The following is a 24350-nucleotide window of genomic DNA, read 5'->3' as shown; positions in this document are numbered from 1 at the left end:
AATGCCACACGACAGCAGCGTTAATCGAGCACGGCCCTGCCATTAACCCATTGAAGAAATCCTTAATCAGTGAATTACCCACACGACCGAGAATAAACAGAGGCATGTGGGGAAGAACCTGTTCTCTTGGCTGCTGTGGATGTGTAACACCCAAGGGATCAAACCTGACTTATTATTTTATCGATTAATTTTGCAGGGAGGTTCCCTACACTCACTTGTTCATCCACGGGAACTCTGAAGCGAGTCTGAAGCTGGAAAGGACTGGAGTGCAAAAACTACCCGCCGCAGGCTGAGGTTTCAGACGTACAGGTGGGTGCCGTCAGAGGTAATGGGCACCGGATGCGTCGGCTTCCAATTAAATGGTGCGTGCACCGAAAGAGTGCGAGGAAACGCAATTATACACATCCTGGCTGGGCTTTCCTGCCGGCAGCGCGTAACAGGAGCGCGTGTTTAACACGGTGCCCTCCTTCAGGCAACCACATCAAGAGAGACAGGAAAACGGGATTCCAGCTAATGTTTTTCACTGACAGACAGCATCACAGTCGAAGGCACAAAGCGCGGAGGTTAAAAGGCACATCTTTCATTAAAGAGAACCATGCAAAGGTAATCACGGTCTCTCAGTAACATCGCTCATCATAGCTAGCACTGCTCTAGACACTGTTGTGTGTGGAAATCCCAGAGATCAGCAGTTTCTGAGACAGACAAACCACCCTGTCTGGTACCAACAAGCTTTCTTCCCCATTCTGACATTTGGTCTGAAAAACAGCTGAGCCATGTCTGCATGCTTTTATACATATACATAACGGTGTATTAATCAATTTAGGCTACATTTTCAGGTAAACAAGGAACACACTATAGAATTGAATGTGCTGAGGAAAAATAACTTAATTCAAAATCGTTTCAATAATAAACCATTGGAAAAAGACTGCACCAAAATGTCAGGTAGTACATTGGGCTGTCTCGGTGATTGAAATTATGAATTATTCTACATATTAATTTCCCATGAGTGTTGAACTTCATTATTTGCCATTTCTACTGCTAACATTATGTGTTTATTACACCTCAGCTTGCAACAGGGACCATTTACGTTCTATTTTAATATCAGCGTTTTACCAAATACATTCTTTTTAAAAACTGTATTAAAGCTAGGTCACCGCTCCGTGCTGTAATCGCGATACGTCCGGACCGATCGGCCCCGGGAGCGAGACAAACCCTAAATCACGATGGCATAACCCCAGGCGTTACATAACCCAGCAGCCCCCTCACCTCCAGGCGCTTGACGATGTCGCGGAAGTCCTCAGTGTTGTTGTTGACGGAGCGCAGGGACACGCACTCGCCCCGCTCGTAGAAGATCTTCATGGACGCCGGGCTGCCCAGGGTCCAGCCGATGACGTCGCGGACGGAGCAGTTGAACACCACGGCCTTGGCCTCCTGGTCCAGGAGCACCAGGAGCTCGTTGGAGACGGCCAGCAGACCCTCCAGCTCCGCCCCGGCGCTGTGGTCCTCCACGTGGACGGCCCAGGTGATGGCGCCCAGGCTGCGGAGCTCGGCCCCCGTGTAGGGCCGCGTCTTCTCCTTGCGCTTGTGCGCCAGCGAGATGAAGGGGAACTTGCCCGAGGGGTCGATGGGGGTGCTGGTCACGTGACGCTCCGCCAGGTCGCGCAGGTACTCCTGCCGCGTGCGCGTCGCCATGGCGCGGAACTTCTCCGACTTGTGGGCGGCGTTCTCCGCGTTGATCACCTTGGCCAGCAGAAAGTCCCGGAAGACGGTGGACTTGGGGAAGGTCACGCCCTTGGGGATGGGGGGCCCGAAAGAGGGCACGTCTCTGGACCGAGCGACAGCCACGCTGGAGGAGAGGAGGACAGAGGGCAAAGAGAGAGGAGGTGAGCGAGTGGCGGAACGACCACAGCCCAAATGCGGCCCTGTGGAAGTGTCAAAGAGACACTTTTTTTTGGAATGGTGCATTCAAAACACGGCTTTCAAACAGGGCTTCCCAAGCCTGCGTCATGCTTCATTGTCGACATGGACGGTTTGTTGCAGTATCAGCCGTTTCTCCTGCTGAGTTTAAAGTTATCGCAGCCAACAGTTCCAGTAAGGCTCTACCCCCAAACAAAAGGCAGTGCACACACCGGGGAGCCAAATAACTGGAGTTGATCTGTACTGCTGAACTGCGTGGAGTGTACCACTCTGGAATATATACTTGTCTCGCTCAGTCTACACTGAGATGACTTAAGGATCAAAGCTCACCAGCTCTGAGACTTTCATCTTTGATCAGACACGCCAGCCCTCATACTGATCAAGGCTACTTATACGGCGAGCTCTGCTGTCGAGCAACTTATAAATAATTCCTTCAAGCATTTGCTGTTCGTTCAGGAGCTTCTTCAAGACTGGCATGTTAACAACGCGAAAAAACTTAATTGGCTGAGTAAAGCAACGAATGAAAGTCGGGGCAACTTGGAAACTTTTCCAATTCATCCAGTCTGTTTTCACAATATCCAAAAGCGTTTTTTGGCATTAAAAAAATAAAAATAAATAAATAAAATCACTTTAAAAGTTTCTATGTTGTGCTGCTCTACCCACAGGGATGGTGTTGGGGGGGACAGTTGGAATGAGTTGTTCCCGGTTTTGGTCTCCGGGTTCATACAGTGAACCGTCACTAACAGCATCCGTGTGAGTGCACAGACAGAGCGCCAGGCTCTCCACCCCACCCCTGCCCCCTGTCTTTCATTCATTTCCTCTCCAGCATGGACAAGTACAGCTTCCTGTGTTGTCTGGTATGTGTGGAACTCTGGCTGCTTGCTGAAGCGAGGAGGAGAGACCTCTGGGTTTATTTGGAAAGTACCCCCGGTTCCAAACACTGGGAACCCACGCTATAGAGGATCGCTGGAACAGGGCAGGGACGGCCCCTGAGGGCCCGAGAACAGAAGGGGTGGGGGTTGTGGGGGTGTGGGCTCTGACCGCAGAAAGTGGCCTCTAGTTACACAAGCGACTCAAGTAACACTCCTGCCCTGCTTGGACAGCCACAACCGGAAAGCCACAACCTTCCTGAGAGAGTGAGTGAGTAAGTGAGTGAGTGATTGAGTGAGTGAGGGGGGAGAAAGATGAGGTCTGGGATATGAAAACAGAAACACCCTTGTCTTAAATAAAGAGTCTTCCTCCAGCTATTGTTCCATATTAGGCCTTTCACTTCACAGTATAAAGAACAGTGTAAGTCATCCTATAGGCAGGGCTCTCCCTGGGTGACATAATATATTCCTCCTATTCAAGTCAAATTATTGTACTACAATAAACCTGAGAGTTGAATTACCATCAATTAGTCATGAGGCAGACACTGACCTGCAATTCTGTCTTGGCACTATTGTTCAACGACTCATTTCCCATAAACAAACTGACAGGTTGCTGGTGTCAGGATTTTCTCCCAAGTATAATGTTGGTCAAACAGAGCGAAGAGTATACACAGCACCATTAAATAACCCTGCATTCATTCCAGTGAATGAAGGCTTAAGCTACAAACAGAACAGAGACACATTTCTAAAAGCTTTCAAAAAAATAAACACAGTTCAAGACTTCACATTTAATAAAATGCTCAACGAAGCAAACATAAAGGGTCTTAAGAAAACGAAGAGAACTCTGCACTGGTAAAACGGACTCGACTCACTTTGGACACGAAAGGCTGTGCTGTGTTAGAGAAAAATAAACATACATAGTGTAGGTTGATTTCGAAGGCTTGGTTGCCAAGACAAACCAACTTTCAGTCCATGGAAAGGGTAAGACAACTTGACATGGCTGGAATCCATTTGTCTAGGGTGATACAGCCCTTGTGAGAACAAGAGTCCTCCAGCCCCTGAGATAACAACCCTCCAAGCAGTCTGGAGGCAGCTGAACCTCCACGTCCTTCCATGTATCTCGCAGAAGAAAGCAGGGTAGAGACTAACAACATCACTACCAAGAGATCCATCAAACAGGTTGAATGAATTTGAACTAATGTTCAGCAAGGGACGATAGTGACAACTTCAGAACAGCACCTAGCCCAACTACTGTCCAGTATTTAAGCACAATGAAAAAACCTTGTAGTCCAAAGTGACATGAGACCAAGCCACATGCTAACTACAGCCCGAAAACGCCAAAGGGAAACATTAACTCGAGTGGCTCCAATAAACCCTCTCAGCCCACAAAAACCCTTCTAAATGCCGACGTGAACCCTTACCAGCTGTCCGAGCTTCGCCTTATTGCCCAATTTCTGACGTGGTGGGAAAAGTAATTAAACGGAGGAGCGTCACGGGGCAAATTTGATGGACAGCCAAAAAATTACACAGAGGAGCAGCATCCAGTCTGTGGTTTGCGAGAGGGTGGGGAGAAGGTGCCCACCAGGTTCACTCTAGGTCATCTACAGAGAGAGACGTTGGCAACAACCCACGGATGCTGAAGCCTATGCCGTCACTGGCCAATTATAATTCTTGATCCCCAGAACACACTGACCTGGGCAGCAAAGAAGCCAACGAAGTGAGATATCAAAACAGCACGTAATAGCCCTTATGCGGAGTTAGCACGCAAATTAGCAAGTCCATTAGCTCCATCACATCAGAAGAGAGGGAAATAGGTGGTGGTCCAGGAGGGAGGGAGGGACAGAGGGAGAAGATTGAGAGGGAGAAAAGAAGGAAAGTTTTCCTCACAGGCAGTTGAACAATCCTATCTCTGTTCTTCCAGAGGAAAGACTGGTAAAGCCAACGCTTCTTACTCCCGATCCTTCCCGTACTCCATGCTCAGAGAAAACCAGGCACTTCCCTCAAAACGACGACCACAGCTCAGAACGGTGTCCTGGGCGGGAGAAGGGACCCGTCCACGTGCTGGCCAGCTCTGAGCAGGAGGAGCACGGCTCTGCGGCTGAAGAAGCCTCGTCCGTTCCGCTCCGGGGAGAATCCTTCAAAAGCATAGCGCTAACCGCTTCAGACCGCTCCGTTGCCCCGCCGCCCGGGGGCCAGGGGACGGCGCGAGCGATTGGCTGAGGCTGGAGCGGCACGTGCGACTGGCTGAGGCTGGAGTGAGGAGCAGACGCGTATCAGCGAGCTGGAAGAGCAGGCTCGGGGCCCGGTTAGGCGAGTGGTGGTGGCGGGAGGGAGGGGGAAACGGTGGGAGAACTTGACCAGTCAACAATAATAAAACCACTGTGCTGCCAACAAAAGACTGCTGAGGAGTGAGTGAGCATCAGCACGGGAAGGGACTCACCTGTAGCAGGTGTTGTCGGAGCAGGGGTTGTGCACACGCACAATGACAAAGACGTGCTGGAAATGCGAGCGGATATTTTTGGGCGTGAAGGGCAGTGCTCCTGGTTCCTGGAACACGATGGTCACGATGTCGTTCCCGATGTGCCGTTTCCTTAGCAACTGCGGAAAACGGAAGCATAGCCAATACCTGGTTAGGCTAACAAAACTTTTGCCAAACTTTTTGCCAAGGTGCTTAACTTAAAACTTCAGGAGTAACATCTGTTTTTAAAAGAGGTCCAAGCAATTTCAGTCACTCTTTCAGTAACTACTTCAGTTGTATATTTTCATTTCCGAGTGGCTGTCACTGCACAGTATTAAAGGTCAAAGCCTTACCTGATGGAAGGGCAATTCTAGTCCTGTACTCTGGCTAGTACCCCGGCTAAATTAGTAAATTGGCTGTATATACCAACACAGGTTCACTTGTAGATTAGATCACTGTAAAACTTTTCATATACGAATACAAGAACAGTCTTTGACTATGATCCATGCACATACTGTATGAAGAAATGTCACTAATGATCTAATTGTGTAATTAAGGCCAGAAGTTGACATGAAAATCTGAAACTGATATAGCCGTCCTTGCCCACCTCTTCCTTACCTGTAATCAGGGCTACAGGGTGATAAGGTGGAGGCCTTACCTGTTGGTTGTAATCAGAACTACAGGGTGATACGACTGAGGTCTTACCTGTTGCTTGTTGTTGGGAGTGTAGGGTAGCATAGTGGACACGTGGAACATGATCTCATAGTCCTTGTAGTTGGTGTACAGCGAGTGGGTTCCGGTGGAATCCGCTGTAAGACACGGTCAACTCAAATTACCCATAAGCCCCATTGTTCTACTGCAGCTGCATTCTGCATGTGTACTTCTCACTGGCTGAAAGTCCTGCATGAATCTCCTATTTCATGGACCCTGCTGTATCTCATGACAAATCGCCCAAAACGACAGATGTCCTTCTCACGACAAGACCTTGAAGGCAGTCATTTATCTCAGTAATCTCTGTCACAACACCTCAATATCTCCACTGGCATCTCACACATAGCCCAGATGGCAGGCTTTCTTACATTTTTCAGAGGTGGAAGGGAGGGAATTTCAGGCATCATTAGAGAGACGGTCAACATTAACTGTCTTTTGTTTAATAAGCTCCCACTTTTGAGGCTCTTGGGTGGTGCATGCAATTGAAGAACTGGCTGTCATTACAGTAATGTATTGCGCAGTCCAGAATGGGGTCTTGTCCACAGTACTGCAGGCTAGGGCCATGCAGAGTTGTGCAGTAAGGCAGTAGCCGTTCCTTGTCAGCAGGGTACTCCCCACCAGAACGGGGGAATGGCAAATTAATTAACTGAGCCCTGTGACTGGACTGCGGCCATGTCAGCTGAGCAGGAACCGCAAGGGAAAAGGGGGATGTTGCAGAGAAAGCAAGGCATAACAGGGATGGAAATCTAGATACATTTCCAATCTGCAGAGCTCTGGCAGCGATATTCTCAGGATCACACTGATTAGAACACAAAGCAGCCGTTTCTGAGACAGCACCACAGGGGCCTTTCTTAACAGTGAAAACGCAGGAAAAATTCTCCAAAAAAACTTTGCTGTTAAGAGCAAGAAAAAGCACTGAAAGTAATTACAGCTAATTAAATTAGGTAACAAAGAAACAACAATGAGGTCTAACCCAGAGGGAGGCATTCGATTTCCACTCCCATTGAACAATTAGAGCACAAAAGAGTCACGGTGCCATTCCGAGGCACTGCTTCTCACAGCAGATTAATATTCGAGTAAAAACACTGAGAGGCTAGTTAAGCTAGTTAAGGTTCACCGTTCTCCACTGCCACTGCCAGTTTGACTTAAAAACATTAGGCCGTTTAGCGGATTAGGATAAATTCAGGTCGGGGGGAGAGAGGAAATTGCAGAAATAGAGAAATGTGATTATGAGCGTGATTGGGATCGGGACCGATTTCCTGCTCTCGTTACGGGCATAAAGGGCGTAGTGGAGCGTGTGTGCCAGCCGCGATGCGGGTGACTTGAGTCACAAGCTCCAGGGAGGGGGGGGGGGGGGGGGGGGAGCCAGACAGAGGGAGGACGAGAAAAAGCGAGAGAAACCGAGCAGAGAGGGAGAGGCAGCCAGGCTAATTAAAAGGGAATCTTGAGAAAAAGAGAGAAAAGAAACAGGGAAAACAGAAGAGAGGCAGCGAACGAGACCGAGGCCAGTTGTTCAGTAAAGCCGTTTACAGGATTACAGCGATTAACGGGAGTTAATGATGAGAACGGCAACAAAACCTGAGGCCAGAATAACTGCGTGGGGGGGGGGAAAGCAGCAAATTAAGAAAAGATATCGGATTACGCGATTTTAAAAAACAAGGGGTTTTAACTGATATGACTCAAAGACCCCCTGAGGGACACAGGACAGGAGGCGGTGTCTGGAAAAACAGGACACGCATCCAGACACGACATCATTGCAGTGCCTGCAAAATCGCAATATCCTAGTTCCTGAGTTAAAGTACTCTGCCCTCTCCTCCTTTTCCCTGTTGCAAATCCCACCCCCCAGCCCAGCCCAGGCCAGCCCAGGTGATGTGAGAGGGAGGGGGGCGGCGGGACGCACTCTTGGTGTCCAGCTGGGCGCGGTACTTGGCGAAGCCCTTGAGCCGCACGCGCTCCCCCAGCAGCTGCAGGAACTCCTCCAGGGCGGGGCCAGCCGCCTCGTTGTTGTACATCTCCTCCTCGCTGCTCTGGCCAGCCTGGCAGTACATCATCCCCACCTTCAGCTGGAAGCTCAGCTGTGGGGAGAGGGGGGGGGAGAGGGGGATCGTTAAGGGTGTGCGCTGCCCGAAACAGCTCTGTCGGGGACGGGACTGGTGGGCGGGACCTACCCCCTGCTCGTCCAGCTTCATCAGCTGCTCGGTGACCTTGGGCGTGTTGAGGGCGAGCCGCAGGCAGTGTGCGCTGAGCTCGGGCACCAGGTACTCCAGCACCTCCTTCAGGGGCAGCCCGCGGGCCGAGCCGTGTTTGGAGGTGGAGGGCACGCCGTCCTCCAGAATGGAGCCCCTCAACGTGGTCAGCTGGGGGGAGCAGAGCGCTATTAGGACTAGGAGAGGACTGAGCGACCCGTACAAATCCCCAGTCATCCGCAGAGGAGGGGACACAGCTCAAAGACAACCCAACATTTAAGAGAGCGAGGTTCGCCGTGAGCACTGTGACCACCGCTAGGTACATAACGGCTGGGATGGATGGAGTGAAACACAATACCGGAGAGGGGATTTATCCAAACGTAATGTGACAGAGGGCTCATTGTGTACTGAACTCGGATTGAACTCAATCACGGCACTATCATACGCTGCTGGGAGGCAGTCGAGCGCAACCGGGCCGATGGCTTACTCTTACGCTGGATGACTGGGCCTAGCGGGCGGGGCACCCGCCGCCCCTTTCCCAAGGAGAGATGAGAGCAGTGAGATAGTCACATTTCACTGTCAGGGACGCCCAAGACTCCTTCAGCCAGATGTGTTCAATGATACCTGATGGTGCGATATCAGTCTGCCTCCAGGGATACTCATTTCAGTTCAGTAACAATGTTTATGAAATGTAATTTTTCTAAATTAAATACTTCTAAATGTAATTCCAAGTTAAAATTCAATTTGTTCCGAAAATATTTTCCAGTACATTGCGAGTCCTTGTTTTTTTTGGTTTTTTTTGCTAAGTAAAGTCTTGCTTTTAACAAACTTTCTCCGTCCTCTCAAATTTCATTTACAGACAATAGAATCCATTAAAACCATCAGCTTTCTTCTCAACACATTCAGCATAAAATTTTACGGCAGTTAATGAATTTGTAACAAACACATAATAGACACAAACTGTACAAGTGCATGTGTTATTTTATTATCCAACTCTAGCTGCTTCTTACCACACTTCTCATGTGCACATTCAAACGTACATTCTACATGCAGGTTCATGAAACTTGGTCATTTCATCATGGCTGAATGAGTCAGGGATGGTTACAACACACAAAACAGTCTGCAAAGACCGCAGGAGTGACAGTTTGCGTAGTTAATTAAGGCCTGCTTCCTGCAGATTGTAGATGTGCCTGTCCAAAGGCATATCTCTTCTTATGGTAAGGCTTAACAATGCTTCCTTCCTACTCATTGGGCCTGCTGCAGTTGGTACTGATGTATTTGGCAGTACAACTACGCAATACCTAATTTGATATGAAAATATTAATTCAAGGTAAACTATAGTAAATAAGTAATGTTAGTTCAAACAGGATTCAATTGTATCTGTATTCATATTCATATTGATAATCATCCGCGGAAGTTATATACTGTTTATATTCATAAACATCTGAAAATGTTGTGCTCATTTAAATAGCCACTGACAAATGTCAGAACTGTAAAGAGTACATACTGCATGCCTCGGTATCACTGCAAAATGTTCAATATTGAACATTCATAGTTCAGTTTCGTATTTGGACAGAAGACCAACAAATCCACTCTATTCTACTAGAGAATTCTCAAGTACTCCTTCCCTTTAAGTGTGGGGTAGCTGGCTCGATTTCAAACAGTGACACAATTGATGTGAGGCAGGAACCACAAAAAAAACAACCAAGTCCTACTCCAAACATCTAAATCCTTTTTTCTTGCACTTCAAGCATTATGTAACTTCGAGCCCATTTTGGACACAATGCTCGTTTGCATGGAAGCAAAACGATACTAATAAAATATTAATTAAATGTATGCAATCAAAGTGACATTGATGTCACTCAATTAAGAAAGAAATAACTACATAAAATGTGCTCAGAGTGCAGACTTCTGTAAAAGCACGCAAATCTCCCCTCACATGAATTTGCGCAGCAAAGGTCTTGGCAATCCAGTCATTGCTTTTCAAGATATGTTTGGTCTGGTTCTGGCGCAAGAGGAAAGGTCATGGGGTCATCAAAATCTAGGTTTCTTCCTCTCAGGAACACAAATGTACATAGCAAATGTCACAGCAATCCGGCCATTACTTTTGCAGATAAGTCTTAGACAGACGGAAAAACGGACGGGCATCATTACATAACCTCCTCGGTGGCAGAAAATATCAAAAACAAACTAGAAAGTAAAAAATGGAGCGTTGAAAAGCCACAGCTCTAGCAGCAGGTCAGTGCACGCCAGCCCCTGCGTGAGACACAGGAAATTAGCACAGTGCCCAGCGTGAGCATCAGCGTTCATTATGTAACACTGCAGTGAATGTCAGAGCTGGACACCACTTCGAGCTCTTTCTGCATCAACTCTCTAGCATGAGCCGATGTGGATGCTGATTCCTATGGGATATATCTACAACAGGGACTGTCCTGTGAGAGTTCAGAGATTTCATAAGTGCAAAGAAAGAGCACGGCGCCCCCCAAACCTTTTCCTGACACCACTCCTGACTCTGGGGCACGGGCGTTTTGGGCCAGGAGAGAGACTGAAGTCGGGATACACGATATGGATATTCTGGGCCAATATCAACAACAGATATTTTGCTTGCTCAAGTGGACCAGCAAAGGACTTTGATAAAGAACCTGATAAGCACAAACACAAACTGCAAACGTTTCCACAATCATGCAAAATTTCACGAAGATGAACAGGTGTCAAACAAGCAAAGGAAGAATGCCTATCCCAGCATACATTGGGCGAAAGGCAGGAATACACCCTGGACAGGTCGCCAGTCCATCGCAGGGCATACACACCATTCACTCACACACTCATACCTATGGGCAATTTAGACTCTCCAATCATCCTAACCTGCATGTCTTTGGACTGTGGGAGGAAACCGGAGTACCTGGAGGAAACCCACGCAGACACGGGGAGAACATGCAAACTCCGCACAGAGAGGCCCCAGCCGACCGGGATTCGAACCCAGGACCTCCTTGCTGTGAGGCGGCAGTGCTACCCACTGCACCATCCGTGCCGCCCTGTAAGTTATTATTTTTTTTTAATGAAATGAAAACAGCCTGCAGGCTTGGAATAAACAAATGTTTCCTGCTTTCCACATTTCATTGACACCATCAGTGGTGCATAAAACACGTTGGCTCACTGGAATAATCTTAGCATCAGTCCGATACTGGCAAGTTTACTTTAAGCTATTATTGGCCGGCACCCTATGCAGCCCGATGTTATCACTCGGACCTGTTGTAAACACTCCCGCACTCCCCTCAACCACCCTGCCCGTGAGAAGCCTCACCTCGCTGGTGCGGAAGATGACCCGGTAGTTGTACTGCGGGCCGTGGTCCTTGTGGTCGTCCAGTTTCTCCCTGCGCAGGCTGACTGCCACGGGGCCCAGAGTCTCGTCCACCCCAAAGTAGTTCCAGTGCTCTGAGAGAGAGAGAGAGAGAGAGAGAGAGAGAGAGAGAGAGAGAGAGAGAGAGAGAGAGAGAGAGAGAGAGAGAGAGAGAGAGAGAGAGAGAGAGAGAGAGAGAGAGAGAGAGAGAGAGAGAGAGAGAGAGAGAGAGAGAGAGAGAGAGAGAGAGCGAGCGAGAGAGAGAGAGAGAGAGAGAGAGAGAGAGGTTGGAAAACAGCAACGTGGAGAGCCAAGCGAAGAGAAAGAAGAGCAGACGGTAGAATAGAGAGAAGGGTCAGGAAGATGAAGAGGCAAAATAGAGGGAGAAAGGGAGAGAAATAAAAGTGAAAAGAAAGAAAAAGACACATTATGGACAGATGTCAGGAACGGGTCTGCCCAGCGCCCGATATCGTCAGGGGAGACGGGGACAGGATGACCGGGAGGGGGGCAGACAGTCAGAAAGGTGCAGAATGCGAGTTGTGGCTGTGGTAGCACTACAGCCAGTGCTAATGAGGCCGCAGATTTTATCTGGCTGCAGGTCTGGGCCCGGTTGAGGGCAGGCTGCGAGAGGCTACATATGTAACATCTGTTCATCATTGAGCTAAAGCAACATCAAACGAGACAAGCAACACTTGGGGATAGGCTCGGGGATGGACAAACACCACCAATAATTTACAGAATTATGCTTTTGAGCAAAAGAGAATGCAGGGGCACAAATTGGGGATTCCCAGTGAAAGAACAGACCTGGTGATGCCCAGTTAGGAAAAACTTGAACACCCTTTTTAAAGTTTTATTCAGTTCGACACGATGTGCTCATCGGTCACCTGCCACGGCAGGAAGAACTCACCTCTCAGGTAGAAGTACTTCCTGTAGTAATAGGCCCCCAGGTCGACGTGTTCCACGATGTAGCGCTTGCCCCGGTCCATGTGCATGCCCTGGCTGTCCTTGGGCACCTCCAGCACGGCCACGCCGGCGTTGGTGCAGTGGGTGCTGAGAGACGACTCGAAGGGGTTCCCATCAGCCCCCAGGGCGGCGGAGCCCCCGCTGCCGATGCTGCCCAGCTTGGACAGGCTGATCTTGCGCTCGCCCTCGCCCCCGATCTCGTTGCGGAAGCAGGGGCAGTTGAGCACCAGCTCGTTGCACTTGTCGTCGCCGGCGTCCAGCCCCGCGCCGTCCTTGGCGCTGAGCTCCTCCTGGCTGCCACAGGGCGAGCTGTAGGGGGCGCTGTGGGTGGAGGAGAGCGAGGAGGAGGCAGAGGCAGCCGCGGCGGCCGAGGCCCCCGTGGTGGTGTTCCTCAGTTTGGCCGAGGTCTGCCGGCTGTGCGCCACCTCGTTCAGGTCGAACATGATGCTCTGCACGTCGAAGTGGGCGAAGCCCTTCTGGCAGGCCCAGGGTTTGGGAGGGGGCCCCCCGTCTTCCGACCGCCCGTCCTCCGCGTCGGACCCCGCCCGGGAGGAGTCGCCCTCCGCCCTGCCGCTCCGCAACTTCCGGAATATGGAGTCGCCGCCCGTCTCCGATTTCGACCGTCTCTTCAGGGGCTTGTCTCGCTCCTTCAGGCGGCTGGAGGGGCTGCTCCGGCGCCCCCCCGCGGGCCCGTCCGGCAGGTCGTACGCCGCCTGCTTGTGGCTGATGGTCAGCAGGTCGCCCAGCCGGTCGGGGGCCGGGCTGCGCTGGTCGGGCTTGTCGCCCTGGTAGCCTTTGAGCATGTCGAAGAAGCTCTCCCCGGAGGGGCCGTGCTTGTCGATGGAGGACGTGCTGCCGTACTCCCGGTGGATGGGGGACCACTTGCACCCGGGGGAGCCCCAGTCCTCCCCGCCGTCGCTGCCTCCGTCGAGCTCGCTGAGGGTGATGTCGCTGTTGCTGCGCTGGCGGTTCCGTCGCGGGGCCCTGCGGGAGGAGCCTCGCTGGTCGTCGGGGGACAGGTATCGGCTGTCGTGGCCCGTGGAGGCCTCAGCGGCCGCGGCCTGGGCCTTGCTTTTGAGGGTGTTGTGGATGTTGCGTAGCATGTTGGAGTCCTGCGGGCTCATCAGGTGGCCCAGTCTGTTGGACGGGTTGGCCTGTCCCGTGCCAGGGACGGGGCTCGGGGTGTCCATGTCCAAGGCCACGTGCCACACGGCCCCGCCGTCCTTCCTGGGGGGCCAGTCGGCCACGCGCGCCCGGACCCCCATTTTGGGCACGCCCGGCGCGCCGGCGGAGAGGTGGGCGCTCTCGCTGCGGGAGGGCGGGGCCCCGCCGTTGGGCAGGCGGCGGGTGTAGAACTCGTCGGTGGCGGGGACCGACCCCCCGACGCTCCGCTCGGTCTGCGAACGCTTCAAGCTGGTCATGGTCCCTCAGCAGCGGAGCATGCCTCCGCGGGGACCGAGGCCAGGCCGCTGGCTCCCTCCCGGCCGCTGGATCCGGGCTGCACTCAGACCCGCATGCTGTCCCTCCAGACGCTCTGACCTCTCACTGACCCGGACACGCCCGCTGCACTCTCATTTCACACAGGGACACCTGGAGCCTGGGAACAGGGCAGAGAGAGGAGGACTGGGTTAGGCAGAGCTGCATTAGACCATTGTATTAACCACACTGGGCACTGGCCCCCATCACTGAGGCACAGGGAAAGACTGCTAATCAGTGCAGACAGGAAGGCCTGAAATAATGAAGCACTTTATACAGCCTGCCTTCAGAGAAATCCACACAATACACTAGATGAAATCCATTTCAGCAGATATTAAAACTTTCTCAGAGTCATCCCCAACAGCCACATACAACACTGAAGGAATACTGCCGAATAAAACATCATCTTATAGTGTCAAACCTCAAAGTAAAAATAAAAATCATAAAAATAAAAAGCCAAAGATAGCTACTGTCATTACAGCTTAAGAAGCTCAACTGAGCATGAACAGCCCGGGGTAGAAACCCAAACCCCAGTGGCTGATGTTTCTGATTTAGCCTACAGATGACCACACTTCTCCAAATCGGCTAATACCCCTGGGCCACACAACACCAGCACACTTTACACTAACCTACATGGCACCTCACTGGTTAATACCACTCCAATACTGGGTCACATAACACTAGAACTTTATAGACTACAGGGGACCACACTGGTCCAAACTAACCATACCTCTCTGAAGGCTGCAAGTAAACATTGTATATGGACTCTCAAACAGGAAACTAAATTCTTGGCACAGACCAGTCTGGCATCCTTGGGGTAGACCAGCATTTCCTGGATGGAAACCTGCTCTAATTTGCAGTGCTTGGCACCCTCCTCTGAGATGCGGTTCCACATTGGGAATTCTAGAGTTTAATAAATAACTCCTTTCTTTCAGGCCTGAAGGCAAGAGAGCTCTCTCTGCTTCATCGTACAGCACTGTGTGGGAGTGGCAGAGGGTCATAAAACATTACATTCCTTCCAAAGTTCTAGATAAAATAAGCTGTGCTTTGTCTCCAAGAGGCTCCATCCCTCCATCTCTCTTTGAATTTCAGAGCTTTTTGGATACACTTTGACAAGCTATGGAATGTGCAAAGGCAAGCTTGGTGTTTTTCTGCTGTACCTTACATTACATTATCGTCATTTAGCAGATGCTCTTATCCAGAGCGACGAACAACAAAGTGCAAAGTGCATACCCATAACCAGGGACAAGTGTGCAGAAAGACCCTAGAGGGAAGTACTTCAAGTGCTAAGGCTACAACAAAGAGAAAGCCTATTTTATTAATAGACAGATAGGAGCTCAAGTCTGCATGGCTTCACTGATGTCATCACACCGTTTGATGGAGTAAAAAGCCAAGTGTTCATTTCCAGATACCTACAAGTGTGATTCCTCTAACCATGATGGTATCGGTTACACTGGGAGTCTGCCTCTCCTATGTCCCTGGTCAGACAACAATGCCCATAGTCACAGACCACCTTCATCCGCATCACTGAACCAGTAACTGAAGGAAAATGTGACATGCCATGTGCCCACATCAAAAAAGGCTCAGTCAGAGCGCGTGGGCAGATGAAGAGCTCCTTGATGTTTCCTTGGCACATCTCCAGTGAGTTTGGTAGACTCACACGATCACAGATCTTTTTCCTGCGACAGGGAAGATGCAAAATATGCGTTATTCCACGCGCTTGCTGCCACCGTGCCTAATGACCTAATATGCTGCCCACTTGCCATTCCTACCCCCGGGTCGTGGAGACATCAGTCTTAAGGTGACATCACACACTTTCTGATTAAAGAAAAACCCTGTGGGGTCAAATAAAATAGCTCCATCAAATATTAAAGTGGTTATATCTCTTAAGCCCACATCAAATGCAATTCAAGCCGGAGGGAGCACAGAATGTCCTCGCCATGTGATGAGGAGACCAAAATCAAAGGAGGATCAGGATGGCATCCTTGGAGGGGGGGCAGGCTGCTGCAGTGTTACTGCTAGCGTGGCAGTACATAAGGGCATTCCAGAGTCACGGAATGACGCAGAAGCTGGGACCCAGGGTGTCGAAGTTAGGTGGCCCACTCAAATGGCAGCTGGGGACCTCTGAGGCTGGTTGGGACAGCCAGTGGCCTGAATGAGATCTGATGAAGCTCTGAGCACAGAGCAGGTGGCCACCTGTCAGTGGGGGCGGAGAGTCAACATCAATCCCAGAATTCCCAAGCAATCTATTTGACCAGCGTGTTCAACAGCAGTCCCAGAAATGACAAAAGAAGAAGGGGAAAGAAAAGCCATCTCGGTCCTGGCACACGCACACCATGCGTCAAAGCTGCAAATTACATGCCAACCACCTCCACGCATCATTCACTTCAAGCCATCCTATCAGACTCCAGGGCTAAAGCAGAAGTGATTGATCTTCCAGAAGCTTCACCACAGAATCTCCTTAAGTGCTCCAAATCCCATCTGATCGGCCAATCTAAACAGTGGCACGACTTCAAGGGATCACGAGAAATGGCCTAACTTGCATTGAAAAAGACCGGGAACCGGGTTCCAACTTCTTTTCCTGTCACTTCTTTTTTTAAATCATAGTGTGTATTCCTAAGCCTCGGTGGCCCCTGAGCACTTGGTCTACTCTGTTACTGAGCCAAAAGGCAAAGCCTCGCCTCTCAGGAAGATGCACATAACTTCACTTTCTTTGAATTCCAGGCCCTCAAATATAGAGGAGAGAAAGAAGGTTGCTGTGTTCTGCTGCCAAAAGAAGCCAAGTGGAGTTATTTGGCGGTTGTGGCCATAGGGCAGCTCTGGGACGAATGGGCTGGCCAGGTCAGGGGCAGAGGAGGACCGTTGTTTAAAGTGGGCGGGCTGGAGTGCCGGTCTGTTCCGTATCCCGGCAACCAACTGGCGGGCCTTCAAAATTCCGGAATCAAGTTGCAAACAAGAAAACGAAAGCAGACTGAAACTGTATCACCCCCTTTCGGTAGAGAGAAGGCTGCTTCGACTGCCCGGTATGAAAAAGCGGTCGCATTCCGTTACCGACCTTTGCACAACAGCATAAGCTGAGGAGTGGACGCTATTGTGCGGAGAACATTGTGCACTCTCTCCCTGGAATGTGATGCCTAATGGCTGACTGCAAGTTCTTTGTAGATGGTAATCCTTATGGGCTGTGGCTGTCTGAGCAAGCTATTCGAGCCAAGCGGCCTTTGTCCATCACTGCACAGGGGCTGTTCAACAGGGGTCAGGAATGCTTACAACACACCACATGGGAAACGTTCAAATGAAGACTTGGCATTGTGCGTGTGGGCCGATGGGCTCTTATCCACAGCATCGGAAACCTTCCTGCTCACACAGCCTGGTGCATGAGGAAGCTTAAAATCTCTCGCCTGGAGGATATATCCAGGGAATTATCTCTACATGAATGCAGTTCTGCCCCTTAGTCTGCTGGGTGGAGAGAGGCTCATAAAGGGACAGGAACCACAACGGATATTGAGTATGCCCACAGACACAGGATACCGCTAGGGTACAAGCACGGTAACACTTGGCTTGGGTATGGGTATGTGTGCATGTGCGTGTGTATGGTATTGTCACCCTTAATAAGAATGAAAAAAGGTTGCATATAATAAACACCACACATGTTTCTTAGTTTACAGTATTTCCTGCACATATTTATAAAGGGTACCCTGTATTTGTGTGTACAAATGTCTATGCGTGTGTGCGTGTTTGCGTGTGTGTGTGTATGTGTCTCCCACATTCGTCACTACACCAGATGGCACCTGGAGAGGAAGCCAGAGAGCAGTGTGCTGAGATGCTCACGCTTCCTCCGGTAAGCCCAACTGACTCAGGTTGGGATCTGTGCTCAACCGTGTCGTACAAGTCATTGTGCCCATCGCCACGCTAACACAGGGTTAACTTCCTGTAGCTGGGCAGCTGACCTCCCTGCTGCTTCCTCTGGTCCAGGGAGAGGGTGGAACATTCCTTGACTCAGCTGGGGCCTGGCGGGTGAGGTCGTGGGCGTATTCTAACTAAGGGAAGGAAGGGGGTTCATTTTCCATCACAAAGATAGGGCGACATTCTATAGGTATGAGTCTAGTATTAGTGAAAAAACTCAGGTTCCCAGGTGTCCAGGACATTCAGAATGAGTCATGGACATACACTCAGTGAACACTTTATTACATATGTATTTATTAGACAGATTTTTTAGATTTTTTTGCCTATCCACTTATAGGTTTGACATATTATGTGTTCAGAGATGTTCTTCTGCATACCACCATTGTAATGTGTGGTTATTTGCGTTAATGTCACCTTCCTGTCAGCTTTGACCAGTCTGGCCCTTCTCCTTTGACCTCTCTCATTAACAGTGCGTTTGAACTGCAGAACTGCTGCTTACGGGATGTTTTTTGTTTTTTTGCACCTTTCTCTGCAAAGACTGTTCTGCGTGAAAATCCCAGGTGATCAGCAGTTTCTGAGACACTCAAACCACCTGGCACCAACAATTATTCCAAGGTCAAAGTCACTTAGATCACATTTCCTCCCCATTCTGACATTCGGTCTGAAAAACTGCCGAACCTCTTGACCACATCTGCGTGCTTTTATCCATTTAGTTGCTGCCAATTGATTGGCTGATTAAGTGACTTTGGACAGGCTGAGACACTATGTAATATTTTACGTACAAATTACACAGCTGCATATTTACTGAAGCAATGGAGGTGAAGTGCCTTGCTCAAGCATTTAATAGCAGCACACCTGCTGGGAATCAAGCCCTCAGCCAAGCCTTTTTCCCTACACATTATGCTCCACTGCAGCCCGCGGTGGGCACAATGGTGAAACACAATACTACAAATCCCATGTGTACTTATACGGCACAAAGCCCTGATGTTTAACTGAAGACGTGTGATTGGTCCCGAGGGTTCTCCAATGGCAGCAGAGGCTGATAAGGGCTCCGGGAGCCACTACCAGCAGCGGTTTCCATGCTTCCTGGCTGGCGGCGGGGGCACGCTCCCGTTCCCAGCCGGCGCTGTGGCAAGGCTCCCGCAGAGGGGCGGGGGTCGCACCCCTCGGGGACATGAATCGCACGCTGGGGCCATTCAGCCGAGGCCGATCGGTGGCCCCGGAACAGAGGCCCTGTCGTTTCTCGCTGTCCCGTGCCATGTTCCCAAGGGCCGGACAATGGGCCAGGGCCTCCGTGCGACAAGCTCTAATTACTTGTCCGCTGTTGCCGGGATGAGTGGGGCTGGCGAGCGCCGAGGCACTTGGGGAGTGCTCTCGCTCACTCTTTCTTTCTCACTCTCTCTCTCCTCCACTTCTCTCAAACGCTCTCCCTGTTCTCGCCCTGCTCATAGCCGCACAAAGTCCGCTCTGTCCTGGCCTGCTGGGGGCTCGGCTCTGGAAAAGCGAGGTCTCCCTTTTTCGGAACAGAGGCGCCATTGATAGCATCCTGGCTCTAAGCATGTGTAGTCTGCTGAAAGGATTTAATGAACCGCTGAGAGAGAGAGAGAGAGAGAGAGAGAGAGAGAGAGAGAGAGAGGGAGCGAGAGAGAGAGAGAAAGAGAGTGAGAGAGAGTGAGAGAGTGAGAGCAAGGGAGAGAGAGCAAAGGAGGGAGAATCAGAAGTTGGAAAACAGCAACGTGGAGAGCCAAGCGAAGAGAAAGAAGAACAGACGGTAGAATAGAGAGAAGGGTCAGGAAGATGAAGAGGCAAAATAGAGGGAGAAAGGGAGAGAAATAAAAGTGAAAAGAAAGAAAAAGACACATTATGCTTGTGTCCTGTCTCTAGGGTCATTGCTGTGAATCAAACGCACTGCCTTGTCTGACCTCCCTCTGCGCCACTTAATGGTGCCATACAAGTTTAACAAGGCGTCCAAACCTTTGGCAAACTAACAAATCTGGAAACTGTTACATTTTCTTTCCATAGGGAATGCCAATATATTTCCCTAATAAAGCCAGTCAACAGAAACAACTGCTGAGATTCACGAGGGTCAGTTTCAGGATGTGATTAAATATTTCAACAAAGCCAATACAAAATGCCCTCCATGTACGTCAGGCTTTTGGTTCTGTAACAATTTACCCATAACCCTCTGCACTTCAACAATTAATTATTTGAAGGTAAATTAATGTGGGAAAGCCCACCCAAGGTGAGATGGGCTTCATTCTACAATGTGCTGCTTCTCTTGGATGTAAAGGTTACCTATTCCCAGTGCGACCTCGCTGAGTGTAAACCTACACGAAGACCACCACCACACTCCATGTTGAGCCTGACCTCATAAAATCCCATGTCACGTACAAAACAGCGAAAGGTATAGTGAATGCACCCAGTATGAGAGGAGCGCAGATGGGTTGCTGGGTGGCTCACCCTGCTCTAATTGACTGTTCCAGTGCGTGGTTGAGTCCTACAGCCCGGTACCAAATCCAGGTTGTGGCGGTGCAGACTGCACTCGATTAGCCCTAGCGTCCCTGCATCTCCCAGGGAGGGAGGGTTTCAGCCTAGCACCAGCAACCAACGCAGGTCGAGCTGCGGTTTTGCTGTTGAGCAGCACCTAAAATGGCTTCCTGCAACTCAGGTCTGTGCAAGCCCAACTTCGCAATGTGATGTGAAAATAAGCAGCGGCAACAAGCGCTTCAGATGACACCAAAGCTGTCTGGGCTCTGCCGAATTTATAAGATTGTGGAAGGTGCAGCAGTGTGAGAATGATTGGGCATTCAAAATGGAGGAAAAGGCATTATTTGTACCAGAAAAGTCTTGACACAATCACAAATACACATTCAGTGGTATACCACATTCCAGCCAACCAAATGGACTGGATTCAATGTGCCGACTAGCTATAAAGATGTTCCAATGACAACCTGGCCTGAGACAGAGGACAGAACACCCCTAATAACACAGTCCCTCCCCGCGATGAAGTACTGCATCTCAAGGTCACGTGAAGCAATAAATCCGGGGGACGTTTGTCTCCGTCTGCACGCGCCATGACGTGACCTCACGGCTGAGGGTTCTCACGTCGCAGCCCCTGGAGTACAATAACTTTCTTTACTGTCTGGGGCGGCGACAAGCGCTTATCTGATTTATACAAACCCTTTCAGGAGACGTCCTTGCTCTTAGTCTCACGACCGCTCTCTGAAAACTCCATGGCTCCGAGTCAGAGGGAGAGAGAGAGGAGGCTCTGGAAAGGGGTCACTGGTAATGAGGGCTGAGAAACCCTCTGTCCCTTTGAGCGCTGAGGGCGACTCCATTTCTCAGAGAAACGAGAATCGCCCGGAGAGATTTAAATCAACGGCCGCTGCCTCTCTTACCATGGAGGGAGTAAAAAAAGAGCAGGCTTTATCACTCCAGATCTCTTACTCCTGGATAAGTGCACTTTTGTGGCGGCTGGTATGGCATGCGGTGCTTAGGGGCGCAAAGGCCCCAAAACAGCCCTGCTTATGAGGAGCCACTTCCAGGCCTCCTGGTGTGCTGCTACATACGGTCCCATTATTGAGCACCGCCGAGACCGCTCAGTGTGGAGGGGAAAGCCCACGTCTTCTGCCTTAACTTTCCTCAGCGAAACACACATGCTGAACACTGCAGCCGTGTGATGCCCCCTTCAGGCAGGGGGCAGTATTACTGCACAGTCATACAGGAGATTGGACTGATGTTGGACCAGTCACTGAACCGTTTAGGAGTAAATTACGTCTTGTTTGGCTGCTTTCCCCTTAAGTGGAGGAGGCTACCGGCCCTGCCGCGAAGACACACGGAGGGCTTGTGTGAACAGATAACACCGCCGCCTTGCTTCTAATCGCAGATAAGCAAATTCAATAAAGAGGATGTAGCGGGAGATGAGAGAGGCACACCAAATTAAATCTGGGGAGTTTGAAAAACAAACCCAATAGAGGCTGATTGTTAAGTGCGAGCCGGCCTTGCGGCTGTGCGGACTGGGAGGGGAATGCCTGGCATTCCAGCCCACAGGAGAGGGTCAAAAGGCTCTCCGAGCTGGGACCGGGAGCGCATTTCAGCCGGAGAATGTACGCTCAGCCCCAGATGGCATTCAGAGAAGAAGAAAACACAAGATTCAACGGAAAGTCGTTCCAACAAAAGGCTCAACGATGATTACTGAGCTCATTTGGAGTAAGAACAGTTCAAACACATTTTACAAAGAAGTCATTGAGTAAAGCTTTCATTATTTCAAACGCCTTCAAAGCTGAGGAAAAAACAAGCTTCTAGAACAATTTTTTACATTGGCTCGGAGATCATCGGCACACCACAAGGCGTTCCAACCTCCTAAAACAACAAACATTTAAGAAGGCAGGCTGTATTTTAAACTATTTAGAGTGCACATGTCCTCTAGGGGTTGCGCTCCCACTGCACGAAGTGTACATCAAACACAAAACCTATCTTTAATTCTGAAGCTGTATCATTATTCAACATTGCAATTTCTGACACCAAAATCCTCTTTGACTTGATTGTTACTGGGAGCATAGGCTCATATATTTACTAATAGTTTTAGCCAACAATAAATGATAGAATAACAATTTTGTATATGGTACATATGCACACTGTGAGAAGAGATGATACCAGAAAGTTTTGTATTCATATGTAAAGCAAATACGTATGTATGCCCACCTGTGATTGTACTGCCTATGGGTCCTAAAAACATCATAAGGAAGATGTTTACTCAGACACAGACTCAAACGTGCATACACTCAGAGATGTATTGACTCAGACAAACTCACCTGTCGACAGTGACGCACACAAGCTCAGACACCCACTCACTATTCCCGGCAGACATAATAAAACACTGTGTGTTCAATGTACTGAAAACATAAATTATCGGTGAATGCGCACTGAAACCTGCACTAGCAGTGGTCTGAGCCCAGTTCTGAAGAATATTGTGAAATAATTGCATGTCCTCAACTGCTATGCTGCATCATACGAGGACTGAATCATTTGGCGAAACAGTCAGAGGGGAAGATCGTTAAACTGTACCTGCCTATAGGTCTTTGCCTACATTTACTTCACTGTGTGCAAAACTATCTATTAGAATAGGATTAATCACAGAGATCACTGAAGGACAGCTAGAATAGGTTATTTCCACCTGGACACTCAACAAAACAGTGAGTCTGATGCAAAACACTTTTTTCGATTGCGTCAACACCTGAAAAGCCCAGACATGTTAAAGCAGATTGCTGAGGGGTTTTCACGGAAATACGTGAGTGAGTCAGAGGACACAAGGTGGTGTCATGGCTGCTGCCTCAGGAAGCAGTGCTGTGATACTCATGAAGGCTGCAAAACAAACAAAAATATCATGCTCTTGTATAAACAAAAATCATTAAGAAAACTAAAATCAGAAAATCTTTACCTTGTTGTTATATTACAGTTTTTTTCCCACCAAATGCCTGTAAGATAAAGATTTCTTAGAAAAAATAAATAAATCATGGAATCTGCTATGGGCACAGGCCTAGTTGACCAAACCCAGACGGCATCAATTCGCCCTCACGGTGGCACAATAACAATGGGTTAATGTTCCTCATTTTTAATCTTCATATCAAGCATTCAATAAACTGTGGAGGCTAAAACTTGTATGTATATCTCTCACCAGTAACATCTCTCTTCCTTGTATTATAACAGACCTACAGTATGACTTTAATTTTAGATTATGTGTAACATTTAACGACACCCCACATCAAAATGCGAAATCACTATTCCGTTCACTAGCTACATAAGGAATATCACAGTGTCCTGTTCGGACCTAGCATTCGCCCTCAGACCAGAGATCACTGGTCTGGGTTCACATCTTGGCTGTGTATCTCCTTCAAAAGAGAACAAGGGAGGCATGCGATTGGCTGGATTATCAGCAATGGAGGCATTCCACTGAGAGCGCCAGGCTCCTTCCACCAACAGCAACCCATCTGGTTGATAAGGCACTATGAATACCTGCATTATGATAACAGCTCTTAAAAAAAAAAAAGAAAAAGAAAATAAGTACTTTCATAAGAAGTACTCTAATCAGTTGGAAAACATGTTGTTTTTTTCCCCTTTCAAGCTGGAGAAAACCCAAGCGATCTGTTTTGATGTAAAAAGACCTTTCACCATAGTTAATCACTCTCTCTCCCACGGAGTGTGAAATTGAAAAGACACTCAGTGCCTCATGCTCAATCTATCTCGAAGGGTATATGGGACAGAGAGTCTAATCTGTTATTGAGGTTAACATGACAGATTAGGCCAAAGAGACCCCAGGAGGTCCTGTACCTCCCAGAACACTGTTCAGGAGGGGGCATCATTAAGCTGAACACAGCGCATTACTGCGAGATCAAATGCATCTTTATGGCTCAAATCAAGTGCATTCCATGTCAATATCTGAGACAAGTAACAGTGGTTGCACTAAAAAAGCCAAATCGACATCCAGGGAAATTATTGAGTTTCAAACAAGACAGCACTTGTTCCTC

At 49.3% G+C, this 24350-nt stretch overlaps 1 protein-coding gene across 2 annotated transcripts in view; it reads right to left on the bottom strand.

The window, feature by feature from the left end:
- Nucleotides 1-24350, bottom strand: part of LOC133121589 (signal-induced proliferation-associated 1-like protein 1) — an 84681-nt gene that overhangs the window by 19489 nt on the left and 40842 nt on the right. For both annotated transcript variants that reach the window (XM_061230881.1, XM_061230871.1), the window contains exons 3-9: nucleotides 12389-14041; nucleotides 11446-11576; nucleotides 8124-8312; nucleotides 7856-8030; nucleotides 5950-6053; nucleotides 5227-5384; nucleotides 1267-1846 (exon numbers count right to left, since the gene is read on the bottom strand). In XM_061230881.1, coding sequence (XP_061086865.1) covers nucleotides 1267-1846; nucleotides 5227-5384; nucleotides 5950-6053; nucleotides 7856-8030; nucleotides 8124-8312; nucleotides 11446-11576; nucleotides 12389-13865 — 2814 coding nt within the window. In that variant the 5' untranslated portion in view covers nucleotides 13866-14041. The remainder of the gene's footprint in view (nucleotides 1-1266; nucleotides 1847-5226; nucleotides 5385-5949; nucleotides 6054-7855; nucleotides 8031-8123; nucleotides 8313-11445; nucleotides 11577-12388; nucleotides 14042-24350) is intronic.

Source organism: Conger conger, chromosome 1 (genome assembly GCF_963514075.1).
Source record: "Conger conger chromosome 1, fConCon1.1, whole genome shotgun sequence".
Lineage (NCBI taxonomy): Eukaryota > Metazoa > Chordata > Actinopteri > Anguilliformes > Congridae > Conger > Conger conger.
Note: the sequence above shows the minus strand (reverse complement) of the source record. Positions and strands in the feature narration are given on the sequence as shown.